Below are 18,147 nucleotides of genomic sequence, written 5' to 3'. Positions count from 1 at the left end.
GACACAAAAAATATTGTAAGTTTTGATTGTATTATATACACGCACACGCACACGCACACATATATAAATTGTTGAATTTTTTTTTTCCCTTAAAAATTGATTTCAATCGATAATTTAATGCATAGAGAATAAAATATATGTTGTAATAAATATGGTTGCATACAATTAACCAAAAAGTTTTTAACTTTTCATTAATAAATTAAACAATGGAAAAAAACCAAAATCTTTCTAAAATACTTAGGAAAAAAGATTTAGAATTTGGCATATTTATTACATTATATTCTCTTTTCTTGGAAAGGAAGAATGTCCTAAGTGTTTTTGGTTTTATCATTATTTCATAATTTTTTTTAATAATGTAGCAAATTAACAAATTCAAAAAATCATAATGTAGCAAACTAACAGATGAAACCGTGTCTCTCTCTCTCTGTCTCTCTCTCTCTCTCTCTCTCTCTCTCTCTCTCTCTCCGTATGTTTAGCTCTGGTTTTATCATTTTAATATGTATTTGTATCTATAGCTTTATCTATATTATACTTTTATTATCTATATCTAAGCCTCTGTCTCTCTCTCTCTCTCTCCCTCTCCCTATGTTTAGCTCTGGTTTTATCATTTTAATATCTATTTGTATCTATAGCTTTATCTATATTATACTTTTATTATCTATATGTCTATCTCTGTTGTATTTTCTTTATTCTGAAAAAGGGATCCATTTCTTCATCAACAAGTAATTAAGTATAATTTAAATTCACTTTATTCTCGAAACTTCTATTAAACTATATTTATAAACTTGTGTCAAATTTTTTTAGATTGTATGTATATATAATGCATGTTGGATTTTTTTTTATTAAAATAAATTAAGAAATAATTAGATGTGATGTCGCTATGTTTTTTGTATTTTAAATAATTATTTTATTGATTATTTTTTTGGGTTCTTTTTTCGGATCGGGCCTTTTATTGATGGCTTTTGTGTTTTTTTCTGTTGGGCCGACGGGGTGTGTGTGAGGGCCCAGCCCGTGTGAGTGAGGGGTGCTTAGCCCCTAAGCCGAAAACGGCGTCGTTTGGAAATCTCCTAGGGCTTCATCGCTTACCCTTCTCCCTGCGCCGCACCTCACTTCCCTTTCCCTCTTCTATTTTTCTTCTCCTCTTCGTTTTTCTTCCTTCTCCTTCTTCCTTCATGCCCGAGCTCCTTCATCGTCACCCACCTCCTCCATTGAACCACCTCCACGCATCTTCTCCTTCTCTTTCGTTCTATGTTGTTTCGGTGGTATTTTTTGTAGGTGTTATCGATTGTTTCCTTTGGGTTTGGGATGTTCTTTTAGATTGAAAGTTGCAATTTTTTTACTCATTTTGGGTGGGTTTCAACGGGTTGTTGGGAGGGTTTGGTTGGTTGGTTCTCATGTTTATTTCTTTGAATTTTATTTCTTTTGCTGTAAACCGAACCTTATTTTCCCTCTCTTGTATTTATTTTATTTCATCTCATTTTCTCTCTATTTTGCAGGTAAATCAGCGGGTCTTGCTCTGTTTTTTGACCCCATTTTCATCCTCATTTGTCTGGTCTTTTATTTCTCTATTTTTTGTTCTGTTTTTGTTCTTGTTATTGATATTTGATAGTTTATTATTGTTCAATATATCTTTTTGTTTTTAGTTTATAGATTGGATCTGTGATTGGTAAAGCCCTAATTGTTTTCCTGTTCGACCACTTCCTCTAACTTAGAAACCCTAGCTATTGTATCAAAAGTCCTTATTATTATTATTGTTAGGTTTTTTTTTTTTTTTTTTTTTTTTTTACAATTATTATTATTAGTGTTGTTGTTGATGTTGTTATTTTGAGTTCTCGGTAGAACAAATTTGTTAAAATATTTTCACAGTGCATTAGGTTCATTGCTCGCAGAGTATGGATCTATTTTCCAATTTAATGTAATGGTACAACATGAATAAATTACCTGCCTTTTTAATTGGGTAGTTTCTTAAACAACTCTCTTCATGTTGATGGATATTGAACATATTGCAGTCTATGGTGTGCCCTTTTCTACCCCTTTAATTTTTGCTGCTAAGTTAGGGTTATGACAGATTTAATATGATACTAAATTAGTTTAGCTTGCTTTATCGATGTTCAGTGGCACAATTAGCAAAATACAATTTGGAGAGTAAGTTTTGTAGTACTTGGTACTATTTTGTTGTCTTTGTTGAGTAGTCGTATAAACTATAAATCACAATGCCATCGTTATCACAATGCTTTAACGGTATTTCAATTGATGTTTAGTTCCCTGGCATGCATGATTGGGCTCCTTAGTAAGTGAGATCTTAAGGTATAATACAAGCGCAAAGTTTTTTTTTTTTGTTGGTTTTGAAAAATGCTTGGTCTACAGAGATCTGACAAAATTAAGTTTACAATTGGCGCAGTTTGATATGGTGCCCGAGATTGTAAAGCTCATTTTATTGTTAATTTTCCCATTTAGTAAAAATTTCCTGGAACCAATAAATGGTTATTGTGTACGATCTCTGGTCAGTTTCTTATGATTCGACATGTACTTGGCCTTGTTTTACCTGCTCCATTTCCAACCATCTTTTGCAATTTTTGTTTTTAATATTTAGAAGATTGCATTGATCTTTCCAATGTTTTATTTTCTTTCTTATAATCTTATTTTCAATTAGCTTCCTTAAGTGTCCTTTTCTCTTTAAAGTTAGTTTTTATTTGTCACGTATTTCTTGCAGATGGAGAAGGCTGTTAAAATATTAGATGAGATGACACTGGAAGGCATCAGTCCAAATGAACATACATACACGACCATCATGCATGGTTATGCATCTGTGGGAGATACTGGAAAAGCATTCGAGTATTTTTCTAGATTGAGGAATGAAGGTTTGGAACTTGACGTGTATACATATGAGGCACTGCTGAAGGCATGTTGCAAGTCAGGCAGAATGCAGAGTGCCTTAGCAGTAACAAAAGAAATGAGTGCTCAAAAGATTCCAAAAAACACCTTTGTGTACAACATATTAATTGATGGGTATGAATTAATATCTCTTGCATTGTACTATTTTGTTGTCTTTGTTGAGTAGAGACTTGTTATGTTTTTATGTTTTTTTTTTTTAATTTTGGGTTTGAAGTTCATGATGGTTTGCAGTTTTTATATGGATAGATGTATAATTTAGCTTGGTTAATTTTGATGTGATCAATAGACCATAAGCTATTTATTTTAGATTTAGATGTGATCAATATATATACACATTTAGAAGCATGCAAATTAAGAAACATATATTATAACAAATACTTCTCATGACTTGTCATCCTAAAAAAATTATGGGTTTTATTATTTTGGTTTGCACATTGTTGTTGCCAGTTATAAATGTGATACTTTTTCAACTGGCTTATTGCTGTTTTTGCATGTGTGATTTTTAGATGAGTTAGAAAATATAATCTTTTTTATGATGCAGTGTTGTAAAGCTTATATTTGTCTGTGTTATTATCTATAATCTATATAATTGTTCTTTATTTTCTGTTTTTTTATTTTATTTCTTGAGCTGATTTGCTTGTTTCTTTTCTTGTTTTGCATTGGATTTTACCACAATGCATGTAAGGTAGACGTGGCCCAGAACAGATCTGGGTAAGTTTTTTTTTTCCCCCCCTATAATCTATGTACTCATCTATGTACTAATCTATGTACTCATCAATATCGAGAACAACTTTTTCTGGTTTGCATGCATTTTTTGGTCTGCATGTCATCTTCTTAGAACATAAGAACATAACCAAGCACAACCAAGCACAACTTTTTCTGGTTTGCATGCATTTTTTGGTCTGCATGTCATCTTCTTAGAACATAAGAACATAACCAAGCACAACATTGAACATAACCAAGCCAAAAAGACACTGTAAGAGTTAATAGTAAAATGAACCATCATGAACCAAACCAAAAATAGCACAAGTCTGAACAATAGCAAATGAAACATATACTTACAAAGATAACCAAGCAGAAATGTGTGGAACTCTGAAAGTCTTGAATACAGCCCACACTTTGACCCACAAACTGTAAGAATACACAGAAAAGTATAAAAGTTTTTGCTTAGGCAGATTACGTGTACCTCTAAAAGAAAGAAATAATACTAAGGAAATATATACCTCTAAAAGAAAAACCAAATAGGCTATACAAGACAAGCTAGAAGTGAAGACAAATGAGCCAGAAAGACAACCAAATAAACTGCTACAACCAAATCTCTCTGCTGGAAAACTGATGAAACAGGAATGGGAAAAGAAAAAACATGAGCCATGACTATTTATATGATGTTTGTGTCTGCTCAATTACTTGACACCACTGTTTTCAATACAGGAGACAAAATTTAGTGGAAGATGGCAATACACATGTAGCGTGGAAGATGGCAATACCCTGCAAAACCACTGCTGCAACCAAATCTCTCTGCATGCAGATTGTATTTTATGAATTTTTAGTAACCCGTATGCATGTCTGGTTTTTGTTCTTGTTTCAGCAGAGAGCACGTGTAAGACATGCATGTCTTAAACGTTACTGTATACAGATTTAAATATTAAATGTTACTGTACGCATGCACTGATGCACTGACCAGGTTACTGTATGCATGCACTGATGTACTGACCAGGTTACTGTACGCATGCACTAATTGTAGATAGGCTGTACTGACAGCTGCTTAATTATGTATTGGAAATGAAGATAAGTGGACCGGAAAGACCATGAGTGAACTGTCAACAAACTAAAATATTATATAATAGATACAATTCAAACACAATTGCACGGACAATATACACAAAAAGTGGAGGAAACGGAAACGGAATTAGAAATTTACTGTAGCAGTGAGATAGAGGCTTTATATAATAGAATAGATATGTCTTATGTTTAGTGGCAACTTGTAGATCTCTCGTTGTCAATCCGATCGAGCAAAATGGCCGGTTTTGAAAGATGTTTGTCAGGTTGGCATGCATTATATATATGGGGCAGCCGATCGATAATGGCCTTTTGTCGTGCAAAGGTACTATATATATATATATATATCGAAAATTGCATGGTGACTGGCTGCGATTTCGTGCGCCTCCATGCATTAATGGGTGCTTGTGCTAGCAAGGAATCGATCAGACTCGATCGGATTATTTATCTTTTTATATTTTTTTTTTCCAAAGCTCGTTTGGTCTGTAGGAGCAGATCGAATTAAATGGTCTAGTGTGTTGTTTGGTTGCTGCATATAATATAAATGGTCTTATGTGGAAATCATATTAACCAATAATTCTAATAGGTTGTTGGCCACCCACACGTACGTACTTCTTCCTGATGATCACGCACCCGACCCACCCCCATTAAACAGGACCCTGTTGATTGGACGGACAACGTCTCTGTAGTTTTTGTTCTCATCTTTATTGGAAAATAAAAATAAATTGTAATGTATAGTATTTCTGAAAAGGAATTCTAAATTTTCACGATTGAAAGGCTAAGACAAGGACGTACACTTGCTTTCATCAGGCTTATTGCTTGCTTTTGAATTTGTTTTCGTTATATCTAACAGCTATTGCATGCATATCTGATATCCCACTGGCCAGCCAATATTTTATTTATGGCCCTGCGCTCACAATTTGACCGAAAATGACAACAATGCAATCGCATTTTCTTTAATAAGTGAGACTAATAATTTGCAGAAAAGTCGTTTGACGTTCGACGTCAAAGATTCAAAGTACTGGACTTGAACAAATTTGCAGTTTGCCTTTTCTTTGAATTTGTCTTTAATTTGCTTTAATATTCCCCGTGTTTGGCTTTTTGAAAAGGGATTAAAATGCATGTAGCATATATATTACAATCATGCATACGTTACTTTGAAAAAAGAAAAAGAAGAGCATGGGCCTGCAGGAAAGAATGGCCGAGTACATTGACGTTACGAAGTTGGGAACAAAACGGCTCCATTAATTAACCGTTACAAACTTATATATTATATTATTGGCAATCCAAGTCATGACTCATAAGGACGGCGTGGTAGTTCTTATTAATTTGGCCAGTGGCCACGGCCTCTATCTCCATTAATTGTGCTCACGATATATATATATATAGTTTCTTTTTCCTAGCTGCGCCTTGTCAGACTCTCACTCTCGTATGATATCATCCGTACCTAATTCTACAGGCACCATGTATTTATATAATATATATATTTATATATATATATATATGTATGTATGCCGGCCTAGATTATTATAATTCGATCAGTACAACAATATTGCCCTTCGGCCTTTTTAAAAAAATAAAAAGTTTGTAGAAAATCTGAACACCATTTCAGAGATAGCTCAAAGTTGCATTTTTTTTTTTGGGTTAAATTAAATCATATAATTACTAATTGAGTTTTGACACATACGCACATATAAGTATTTGTTAAAAAAAAAAAAATATTAAGACAAAAAGAGTTTTGTCTTAAGGCTAGTGTGTTTGGTAAGTAAAGTAGTCTTTGACTATTTCATTATTATTCACTATTTTTTTTACAAATTAACAGCTTAATACTATTTTTAAATTATTTTATATTTTTTTATTATTATTCACAAATCATTTGAGATTATCTCAACATCTAAATGTAGTCTTAGGTTGTGTTTGGATAGTAAAATGATTTCAAATATTCTGAAAATAGTAATGATGAAATATTAAATAATAGTAAAAAATAATAAAAATTATGTGAAAATTAATGATAAAATAATTAAAAGTAATTGATTATTCTCAGAATAATCTAGTACCCAAATTAGCCCTTAACCTCATGGAATTGAGTGTCGAGCTTTTATGAAACGACAATTTCAGACATTAATAGAGTAACTTTTTTCCTTAATTTATGGCTCTTGGGCAAAATTATCTCATTAATATTATATATGTCTCATTTATAAAGAGTAAAATTATCGATCTAATTTTAAGATCGATTAGAACAACAAACTTTAATGTGTCTCAGTCTATAATTGACTTCTAATTAGTACGTAGTATTTCACTTTTATGAGAATCAAAATTTTGTTTTTCTTGTACGAATTTTAGATATGATGATCATGTTAATGTCACGTACCCACCCATTAAGAATTTCGATCGTGCATGTATAAAATCGATCTGATGGTTAGGAAACAAGAAGATTACATGTGTCCAATGATTAGTATATATGTAACTCAGAAGAGTTCCAGAAATTTGGAAAGGAAAAAAAAAAAAAATAAAAGAGTAAGTTTTCCACCAAATGCCCTTAAAATATCTAGCACATGATAAAAAAAAAAAGGAAATGAAGAAAAAGTGGGGAACAGAAAAGATGGCACAGGAGACTTAACTTTTAAGTCCCCAATAATTTTAGGTCATGACCGTAATTTTGTGATTAATTAGGGGTTCAGTTTTATTTACTTTGCTTGTCTATTGAATTACGTACCCATTAGTACAAGCCCACGCACATTTCTTTCTTTCTGAATATGTGTATATATATATATATATAGATGCTGATCAGGTGCAAAGGAGACGAACTCATAAAATTAGTATATTAGCGGGCCAAAGTTATACAGATCAAAGAGAGATGGAATGGAGAAAATGTTATCTGGATGTGATTCTGGTACCACTAGGGTTTTTGATTACCGGTGGTTATCATGTCTGGTTATGGCATAAGGTTCGCACACAACCACTCACGACCATCATCGGAACAAATGCTGTCGGAAGACGTTTTTGGGTCTCGGCCATGATGAAGGTACGAACATCTTATTTTCCATTAACTTGCTGCAAGTAGTAAGAGAAAGACATGAACTTAATTTGCTCGTACGTAGCATGCCGTAGGGAATCATGATCAATTGCATGCTTAAACACCAATATCCTTTCATTTTATTCATACCCAGCATATATAATAATCTTAAGAAAGTTGCAACTATAGCTGGCCTGTCGGCTGATCTTAATATATAAATGATCATTAAGAACAGATAATTATCAAAGTGTATTGGGCTACAACGCAATGTATCAAATCCAGGCAGAAATTGGTCAGTATCGCTGTCAACTGAAGATCTGATCTTCAATTAGTGTACCAAGTTCGTCCTCAAAAGTTGCCATCATATTGAACAAATAGCAATAGCATGAGTGGAACAATATGGCCTGTCAATATTAGATCAAAAAGTGGCTTACACGTAGGTTAATTTTGTGGTGTCCTCATAGAGGAAGATGATCATGTACTACTGTATAAAGAAAGGTAGTAACTCTAATAATCATGATCAGCAGTGGTTGAATTATTTAACTTGACAGGACAATGACAAGAAGAACATCTTGGCGGTCCAATCCCTAAGGAATGCAATCATGGGATCAACCCTAATGGCCACTACATCGATTCTCCTCTGCACTGGTCTGGCTGCGGTCATAAGCAGCACATATAGCGTGAAGAAACCGCTCGACGACATTATTTATGGGGGACATGGGGAATTCATGTTGGCTTTGAAGTATGTGACTCTCCTCACCGTTTTCATCTTCTCATTTTTCTGCCACACTCTGTCCATTAGGTTCATAAACCAAGTGAACATCCTCATCAACACTCCACAGGACTGCACGTCCAATATTGTCACCCCTGAGTACGTGTACAAGCTCTTAGAGAGGGGCTTACTTCTCAACACTGTTGGAAACAGGCTCTTCCATATCGGACTTCCTCTTCTGCTTTGGATTTTTGGTCCTGTATTGGTCTTTCTGTGTTCTGCAACAATGGTGCCTGTGCTTTACAACCTCGACTTTGTGTTTGAGAGCGGAAAGGGGAAATTTGAGGATGGGAATATTGTATGAATATCATAGCGAGAGAATTATTAGCTAGAGGAGAAGGAAAAAATAAAAAATAAATAAATAAAAAACGGAAACCCGGCCCAGTACATGGATGTTAAATAATTATGATCACTTCTACTAATGTCGAGCTTTAAGTTAATTGTCTGAGACTTAATTGTTTTTTCTTCTTTTCCAGATGTACGTGCGTAATAATTATTTAGAGCTTTTCACGACCAAATGGAAAATTAGTGCTTTTCTTTTTTTAGCCCGGCAAAGATATTGCAGCTTTAGTTTGCCATGCATTGCAAGAAAGCAAGTTTGGAATAAGACATGGAGCCAAAATCAAACACTAGTTTTTGCCGATACGTGAATAGTACTAGCTAGCTATTTTACGGTACTGATGCAAACAAAAATGTCCGGCCGGGGCCGAACCTAAAACTCAAAATTATTTTGTTTCCTATTAATTGCTTATAATCATATATATGAAAGCTTTATCATCACTTGCAGCAAATTAACCAAAAAAAAAAGAGCATAAAATTCATAAAAGAAATTATAAGAAGCTGTATATATATAATGTCAAGAGCGTGTATCATATATACAAACTTAATTAGGAGAGGATCATTAATCGAAAGTTGCTTGAAATTAAAACTTTTAAGAGCCTTAGATATCCGCTGCAACATGCCAACATTCATGACTACGTACTATGCATGCATGGGTTGGCCCTCCAAAGAACCATGCCTGCAATTTCCGGTCAGTGGTAAAGTCATCTTGAACTTAGATGCGGGAACGTGATGATCCCTTAATGACGCCAATTGTCCGTCATGATATATATATATATCCTTACTAAGCAAAATGAGAGGTTTAATTATTAATTGTATAACTCACAAGCGTACTCTCACTCCGGCCATGTGTTATTCTTTTAACATTTCTGTGCGTTCTGAGTCCAATAGCTAGCATTAACCGAAATTTTATAGAATATAAATTGGGTCCCGCTGATATTTAAACGTGGATTGGTCCCACACAGTGGTGGAAACAGAAATTTGTTTCACGGGTTTTAAGTGAAGCCAAAAGTAAAAAAAGGTATTTTTTTATTCTATACAACAATTTTTTTTTTATAATATAAAACTATCAGATAGTAAGATTTAAAGTAAAAATAAAATATGTTTAATCTAATTTATATTTTAAAAATATATATCTTGTGTTAAGAAGATATCATTGAAATAAAAAAAAATTATAAGTAAATAATCTTTAATATTAAAATGATTTTGTAAAGGATCGAAGAGCCTAATTAATTTTTCAAAAGGGTGCTAACCAAGATAAGATTAATATTACCTTATTAAATCATAAAATATTAATATATATTAAATTTTTTTCAAATTATTTTTTTTTAACTTTTGAGGGACCATGGGCCCACAACGGCCTTAATAAGTCCGCCATTGGTCCCAATAATATCATCAGAGGGATGTCCGACAAAGGGCAGTGATATGATTACTATCTTCTTACTCCATTTACTACTTATATGATATTTGAAATTTGAAATTTTGTTATAATTTTCTTTTAAGTATTTTTTTAAATTTTTTAATTATTAAGAAAAAATTTAAAAAATATACAATTTTATTATTAGTCATTTTTTTAATCATTAAGTAAAAAAATAAATAAATAAATAGTAAGAAGATAGTAATTTTATCCTTATCCCCTGACAAATACATATATTATTTAAAACCTAACTACAAGAATTAGTGCACATCCAATCAGAAAGTCCGAAGTTGTCCTTGTTGTTGTTGTTGTTTTCATTTTTTGTTTTTGTTTTTTGTTTTTTTTTTTTGGGTTTCCTTGTCAACTTCGCATTCAAGTAGTTGACAAGTCGTTCTTGACGAGCCTACAACACAGGCCTAGCTTTAAAGAAATGCATTATTGGACTGCTATAGCGATCTGACTGGAGATCGTTAATTTGGGCTTGGGGTTCGTATTTTTAAAACCTATTAAACAAGCCCGGCAGAGCTTGGCAATAAATTAGCCCATCTTAACCTAACTCCAAGAGAATTTAGTAATTAATTATCAGCCCATCTTAATCTAATATTGCTCTTCAAGAATTAAAAACACATGCAACTGATCAGTTTTTTTTTTTTTTTTTGTTGTAATTTCTTAGGCTAACAACTAGGGTTTCTATAGGCCATCTCAGTACGTGGTACTAATTTCAATTACTAATTAGCATGTAATTTTGCCCAATATATGTATTTATATATAGGTCGTCTCAAATGGTTCTGGACAAGCTAGCAAGCTTGCTGGCACATAGGATAAGGGTGCTGGCCGGGTGTCTCATGCATCGTATTTTGTTGATCCCAAGCCAGATGCCATTTTGCGGCCAACGACTCTATGGACACAAATATTTCCAGTGACATGCATAATCAGGAAGATGCATGATCATGTTGGCAAAATAAAACTACAGTAAAAAGAAAAACAATAATGTCTCTAATTATATATGATCAGCAGTTGAATTATTTGATTTGACAGGACGATGAGAAGAAAAACATGATGGCGATCCAATCGCTAAGGAGCACAATCATGGGATCAACCCTAATGGCCGCTACATCGATTATCCTCTGCACTGATCTGGCTGCCATCATAAGCAGCACATATAGCGTGAAGAAACCTCTTGACGACATTGTTTATGGGGGAGATGAGGAATTCATGTTAGCTTTGAAGTATGTGATGACTCTCCTCACCGTTTTCGTCTTCTCATTTTTCTGCTACTCTCTGTCCATTAGGATCATGACCCAAGTGAACATCCTGATCATCAACACTCCACAGGACTCCGCGTCCATTGCCACCCCCGAGTATGTGTACAAGCTCTTAGAGAAGGGTTTTCTCCTCAACAATGTTGGAAACAGGTTCGTGGTTCATCCATGTCGAACTTCCTCTTCTACTGTGGGTTTTTGGTCCTGTATTGTTCTTTTTGTGTTCTGTAACAATGGTGCTAATTGTGCTTTACAACCTCGACTTTGTGTTTGAGAGTGGAGAGTCTCAAAGTTGAGAAAGCAAACTAAAGGTACTGCAGCCACCTTAATGAAGCACAGTAACAACATCAAAGCAAAAGATATTACAGCCTGCACACTGCAATGTCTGCATAGCAGAAAGCACACCAAGGCAGTAGACAACTTTAACTTGTCCTTAATGTGAAGATGATCATGTGTTTCAGTGCATTAGTGTAAAGTGTAAAAGAAACCTTGTATAGCAGCAACAGAAAAGCACTTGTCTTTTCCTTACTTTCTAGCTTTTGTACTTTGTTAAGATGTGTATAAAAGGAGCTTATGTAAAGACACTTATTAACACAATTCGAATTCAAAGCAGTTCACACTTGCTTTAGCAAAGTGTTGTGTTTCTCATTTTATTTTCCTTCAAAGTTTTAACATGGTATCAGAGAAGGTCTGAACCTGCTACTCTCATCACCTTATCATTCAATCATCTTCTCTCCTCTTTTTTTTTTTTTTTTTTTTTTTTTTTTTTTTTTTTTTTTTTTTTTTCTGCTTCACTTCATCTGTAATTCATTGCTCCTATGGCTGAGGCAGCACCACATCACAATTCTCCATCAGAAGATCCTAATAGCCCATTTTTCTTACACCACAGTGACAATGTAAATACTGTGGTGGTCACACCTCATCTCACGGGACCAAATTATCTTTCTTGGAACCGATCATTCACCCTAGCTATTTCAATCAAAAATAAACTCGGTTTTCTAGATGGGACCATTGAGACCCCTCAACTCAACAACACCCTTTATGTGCCATGGCTTCGATGCAATAACTTGATCCTTTCATGGATCTTGAATTCCATCTCAAAAGAAATTGCATCAAATGTACTTTATGTCAGCTCAGCCAAAGAAGTTTGGGAAAAACTTAAGGCTAGATTTGCACAACCTGATAATGTGCGCATATATCGGCTGCAGCAGCAACTGGGATCCATTACTCAAGGAACACAACCTGTGACTGACTACTTCACACAACTCAATGCAGTGTGGGAAGAACTACACAACTACAGGCCTTTGCCACACTGCTCATGTGGTCTATGCACCTGCAAAACATTGGATACCGTTGGTGAAATTCAACAAACAGATACAGTTTTCAAGTTCCTAATGGGACTCAATGATACCTATGATGCCATTCGAGGACAAATCATCCTCATGAGTCCTATACTCTCACTAGACAGAGTTTTTTCCTTGGTTTTGTAGGAAGAAAGGCAAAGGCAAGTTAGGACCTTTGCATTGCCTCTAAATGAGTCCTCTGTATTGGCTGTTTATCATGGCCAGAACAAGAAGAAAGAAAAGTTAGAAGTCACTTGTTACCATTGTGGGAAGATGGGCCACACAAAGGAGAAATGCTATCGACTAGTTGGATTCCCACCCAACTTCAAGTTCACCAAGTCTAAACAAGGATATTCATCTGGAAGTCACTCAGTGAACCAAGTTACTACTCAGGAACATGAGAGCCGCACCTCAAAGACTCCACAGCTTCCCCTGACTGAAGCACAAATTCAGCAAATTGCAACTCTTGTCAATGCTCAAACTTCTCAGCTCAACTTGAAGGAAAGAAACTCACCAATCAACCCACTCAGCAATGACTTTTCAACCTCCACAAATGCCCAGACTCACACTCACCACTCTTCCAACATGGCAGGTATAATCCCTCAAACTAGTAGTGAAATTTCTCCACAAACATGTCTTGATTCTTCTGCAAATCACAATCAAAACTCACACACACATTAGATCCTGGACACTGGGGCTACAGACCATATGGTCTGCTCCATTTCATTACTCACTAATGTCACCTCTAAGAAACCAACTCGAGTTCACCTCCCAAACAAAACCTATGCTGAAGTTACACACATTGGTACCTGCAAAGTTTCAGACAAACTCATTTTAAATGATGTTCTGTATGTGCCTAGTTTCAGCTTTAACCTCATATCTGCTAGCAAGCTGACCCAGGATTCCCCTATATGTCTCATCTTTCTCCAAAAATTTTGCTTCATGCAGGACCTATCTTCATGGATGACGATTGGTCTTGCTGAAGTATCAAACGGCCTCTATTTTCTCAAGCCTGAAACCCCTTCATGCCATGCTGTTCAAAGCACCTCAACAAACCAAAACATCCACCTCCCTCACAATGAAGACTCAAGCTGTAACCAATCACCAGATTTTGATTTGTGGCATTTTAGATTAGGACATGTACCTCACCAGAGGATGAATATCATTCAATCTCATGACTCAAATGTAAAATGCAATGGCAACATACAATGCACAATCTGTCATTTAGCAAAACAGAAAAGAAAGTCATTCCCATTGAGCACCATTTCTACATCTTTTCCTCTTGAGTTAATTCACTGTGATATATGGGGACCCTATTCTCAACCATCCATTCAAGGTCACCAATATTTCCTAACCATAGTGGATGACAAAACTCGAGTAACTTGGATCTACCTAATGAAGTTCAAATCAGAAACCAGGACCATTCTACAAAACTTCATTCACATGTGTGAAACTCAATTTAATGCTAAAATCAAAGAAGTGAGATCTGATAATGGGTTGGAATTTCAAATGATAGACTTTTATAACTCACATGGCATCATACACCAAAAGACTTGCATATACACCCCTCAACAGAATGGGGTAGTAGAAAGAAAGCATCAACACCTCCTCTCCACTGCTAGATCTCTTCTTTTTCAAGCATCCCTTCCATTAAAGTTCTGGGGAGATGCTGTATTAACAGCAGCACATATCATTAACAGAATTCCAACCCCTGTGCTTAACAACAAATCCCCATATGAGACCTTCTTCTCATCCATTCCATCATATTCCCACCTAAAAGTCTTTGGATGCCTATGTTTTGTCTCTACTGTGAAGAACAACAGAGGAAAACTAGACCCTCGAGCAAGAAAGTGTATATTCATAGGCTACCCTCCTGGAATTAAAGGTTATAAAGTCTATGACCTTCAGGATCATACATGCCTTGTCTCAAGGGATGTAGTCTTCTATGAATCAATTTTTCCATTTCAAAAACAAGTTGCTGAACCCATAACTCCAACTAAAAATCTGGTTCTCCCAGTTCCCATACCAGAACCAACACTCTCAACCTTCACACACCAAAGCCTTGATCCCTCAACTCTAACTCTCAACACTAATCCCCATTCACCAAACATTGAACAGCACCTAGATATCCCTTCCTCACCTTCCTCTCCAAGCACCTCACCTGTCCATCTTAGAAGATCTGACAGATCACGAAACCCCCCTGCTTACCTTCATGACTATCACTGCCAACTAGCTCATACCAAGTCTATCTCACACCCTTTACACAAATATCTCACCTATTCCAATCTATCTCCCCAATACAAATCATTTGCTTTCTCAATCTCTCTTCTTCAAGAACCTCAATCCTATCAAGAAGCTGTCAAGTCAAAACATTGGCAAGATGCCATGAATGCTGAGTTGAAAGCCTTAGAGGACAATGGAACCTGGACTTTGACTAAGCTGCCTGAAGGCAAGAAGGCAGTAGGGTGCAAATGGTTTGCAAGCTCCACAAATCTCTTTATGGACTCAAGCAAGCTTCTAGGCAATGGCACTCAAAATTTTCAGAATCCCTTATTTCTATTGGATTTCAACATTCGAAGTCTGATTACTCCCTTTTTACTCGAAACACTAAAGAAGGATTCATAGCATTACTTGTCTATGTTGATGATATCATCATAGGCAGTTCCAACATCAAAGCCATCAACCAAGTCAAAGCATATCTGCACTCTCAATTCAGAATCAAAGACCTTGGAACCCTCAAATTTTTCTTGGGCATAGAAATTGCAAGGTCCACTGCTGGAGTTCATTTATGTCAGAGAAAATACAGCCTAGAAATCTTGGATTCTGCAGGTCTCCTCGGGTGCAAACCTGCGAATACACCTATTGAGTTGAACCACAAACTCTCACACTCACCCTCAGACTTATTGAAAGATCCTACAAGCTACAGAATGCTCATAGGGAGACTGATTTACCTCACCATAACAAGGCCTGACATCAGTTATGCAGTAAGCATATTGAGCCAATTTATGGACAGACTAAGTGAAATTCATATGCAAGCTGCACATCGAGTTTTAAGGTATGTAAAAGGATCTATAGGTCAAGGTATTCTCCTCCCTTCCCAATCTGATCTCCACATCAAGGCATATAGCGATTCAGACTGGGCTGCTTGCCCAGAAACAAGGAAATCCGTGACTGGATTTTGTGTTTTTCTTGGAAACTCATTGGTCAGCTGGAAATCAAAGAAACAGGCCACCATATCACGCTCCTCTGCAGAGGCAGAGTATCGAGCCTTGGCTCAAACAAGTTGTGAATTGATTTGGGTGATTTCTTTGTTAAAAGATTTTGGTATCACACACACCAAACCTGCCATCCTTTACTGTGATAATCAGTCAGCTTTGCACATTACAAAAAATCTTGTTTTCCATGAAAGAACCAAGCACATTGAGTTAGATTGCCATTTTGTTAGAGAAAAGGTGTTAGCCAAGGTCATTCACCCCGTGCATATTTCCTCAAAGTTCCAGCTTGCTGACATTTTTACTAAGGCATTAGGAAGTGCACCATTCAAATTTTTACTGTCCAAGATGGGCATTTTAAACATCTATGCCCATCTTGAGGGGGAGTCTCAAAGTTGAGAAAGCAAACTAAAGGTACTGCAGCCACCTTAATGAAGCACAGTAACAACATCAAAGCAAAAGATATTACAGCCTGCACACTGCAATGTCTGCATAGCAGAAAGCACACCAAGGCAGTAGACAACTTTAACTTATCCTTAATGTGAAGATGATCATGTGTTTCAGTGCATTAGTGTAAAGTGCAAAAGAAACCTTGTATAGCAGCAACAGAAAAGCACTTGTCTTTTCCTTACTTTCTAGCTTTTGTACTTTGTTAAGATGTGTATAAAAGGAGCTCATGTAAAGACACTTATTAACACAATTCGAATTCAAAGCAGTTCACACTTGCTTTAGCAAAGTGTTGTGTTTCTCATTTTATTTTCCTTCAAAGTTTTAACAGAGAGGGGAAATTTGAGGATGGGAGTATTGTATGAATATCATAGCGAGGGAATTAGGGAAACAGAAAAGAATAAAAAAAAAAAAAAAAAAACGGAAACCCGGCCCAGAATGTGGATGTTAATTAATTATGCTCACTTGATCTACTCATGTCCAGCTTTAAGTTTTCTGAGATTTTTCTTCTTTTTCAGATGTGCGTGTAGGTACGTAAATGCTGAGTAATAATTCTTTAGAATTTTGCACAATCAAATAGAAAATTTTAAAAAATAACGCTGCATACAGTTATAGAGTATATAAACGTCGCGCAATCGTTTTGAAAAAAAAAAGTGGAGTTCACGATTAAAAAGTTAATTTTTTTTTATATAGATCTTATATTAATTCACTTTTTTAAAAAAGACTACGCGATGATTGCACAATTACGATTATAAATATTATTTATCAATTTTAAATTAGTGCCTTTTTTTTGGGTAAAGAAATTGGCTTTGGACGTACTTTGCCATGCACTGCAAGAAAGTAAGTTTAGAATAAGACATGGAGCCAAAATAGAACACTCGTTTGTGCCGAGACATGAATAGTATTAGCTAGCTATTATATGGTGATGCAAACAAAAATGTCGGGGGCGGAACCTAAAACTCATTTTAATTATTTTTGTTTCCTATTCATTGCTTATAATCATGTATATGAAAGCTTTATCATCACTTGCAGCAAAAAATAAAAATTAAATTAAATTAAAGAAATAGGAAGTAACTTCAAGAACGTAAATATAGAAACTTAGAAGAGGATTAATCGAAAGTTGCTAAAACTTTTAAGAACCTTAGATATCCGCGGCAACATTCATGACTACGTACCATGCATGCATGCATGCATGGGTTGGCCGCCCTCTACGGAATCAAGCCTTCAATTTCCGATCAGTGGTAAAGTCTTGAACTTAGATGCGGGAACGTGATATCACCAGTGGAGCGTCCCAACAAATATTAATCCTTTTTTGTTTGGACCCTTCTACATAGACTTCCGCTAGGCTTAGAAAAAGTTTTTTTTTTTTTTTTTTTTTTTTTTTCCGTTTTTTTTTTCACATCATTTTTTAATACTTTTAAACATTTTTAAAAAAATAAAAAAATTCATAATAATATTAAATATTTTTTTTAGTTATTAAAAAAAAAAAAAGAAGACTGACAGCGATAGCTCCCAACGGATCCCCCAGCGGGAAAACTAGTATTTTCCTTTTCAAAAAATCTTTACAACCTCTCAACACTTCACACTCCACATTTTTTTTTAATTTTTATTATTTTATCTTTTATCAAATATTTAATATATAAATAATAAATAAAAGAATTAAAT

The 18,147-nt window shown here is 35.1% G+C and overlaps 3 protein-coding genes, 1 long non-coding RNA gene and 1 pseudogene across 4 annotated transcripts; all 5 read left to right on the top strand.

Moving 5' to 3' along the window:
* Positions 1–873: 873 nt before the first annotated feature.
* LOC122317286 lies at positions 874–4,559 on the top strand. Its single transcript, XR_006244413.1, has 2 exons — positions 874–3,606; positions 4,327–4,559. It is a non-coding gene; the product is annotated as an uncharacterized LOC122317286 (long non-coding RNA).
* Positions 4,560–7,453: 2,894 nt separating this feature from the next.
* LOC122315181 lies at positions 7,454–8,910 on the top strand. Its single transcript, XM_043130970.1, has 2 exons — positions 7,454–7,699; positions 8,242–8,910. Exons 1-2 carry the CDS (start codon positions 7,532–7,534, stop codon positions 8,764–8,766), a joined length of 693 nt encoding a protein of 230 aa, XP_042986904.1. The 5' UTR covers positions 7,454–7,531; the 3' UTR covers positions 8,767–8,910.
* Positions 8,911–11,000: 2,090 nt separating this feature from the next.
* Positions 11,001–11,776, top strand: LOC122316415 (annotated as a pseudogene).
* Positions 11,777–12,298: 522 nt separating this feature from the next.
* Positions 12,299–13,806, top strand: LOC122316414. The gene is made up of 3 exons (XM_043132932.1): positions 12,299–12,859; positions 12,971–13,415; positions 13,772–13,806. Exons 1-3 carry the CDS (start codon positions 12,299–12,301, stop codon positions 13,804–13,806), a joined length of 1,041 nt encoding a protein of 346 aa, XP_042988866.1.
* Positions 13,807–15,294: 1,488 nt separating this feature from the next.
* Positions 15,295–16,434, top strand: LOC122316413 (uncharacterized mitochondrial protein AtMg00810-like). Its single transcript, XM_043132930.1, has one exon. It carries the CDS (start codon positions 15,295–15,297, stop codon positions 16,432–16,434), a length of 1,140 nt encoding a protein of 379 aa, XP_042988864.1.
* Positions 16,435–18,147: the final 1,713 nt, after the last annotated feature.

This window comes from Carya illinoinensis, chromosome 7 (genome assembly GCF_018687715.1).
Source record: "Carya illinoinensis cultivar Pawnee chromosome 7, C.illinoinensisPawnee_v1, whole genome shotgun sequence".
Classification (NCBI taxonomy): domain Eukaryota; kingdom Viridiplantae; phylum Streptophyta; class Magnoliopsida; order Fagales; family Juglandaceae; genus Carya; species Carya illinoinensis.
Note: the sequence above shows the minus strand (reverse complement) of the source record. Positions and strands in the feature narration are given on the sequence as shown.

Excerpts from the sequence above, each read along its gene's own strand:
- LOC122315181 (XM_043130970.1), top strand. The coding sequence starts at position 7,532 with ATGGAATGGAGAAAATGTTATCTGGATGTGATTCTGGTACCACTAGGG. Across the intron at positions 7,700-8,241 it reads GGGTCTCGGCCATGATGAAG|GACAATGACAAGAAGAACAT; the intron begins GTACGAACATCT and ends TTAACTTGACAG.
- LOC122316414 (XM_043132932.1), top strand. The coding sequence starts at position 12,299 with ATGGCTGAGGCAGCACCACATCACAATTCTCCATCAGAAGATCCTAAT. Across the intron at positions 12,860-12,970 it reads AAATTCAACAAACAGATACA|GAAGAAAGGCAAAGGCAAGT; the intron begins GTTTTCAAGTTC and ends TTGGTTTTGTAG. Across the intron at positions 13,416-13,771 it reads CCACTCTTCCAACATGGCAG|GACCTATCTTCATGGATGAC; the intron begins GTATAATCCCTC and ends TGCTTCATGCAG.
- LOC122316413 (XM_043132930.1), top strand. The coding sequence starts at position 15,295 with ATGGTTTGCAAGCTCCACAAATCTCTTTATGGACTCAAGCAAGCTTCT.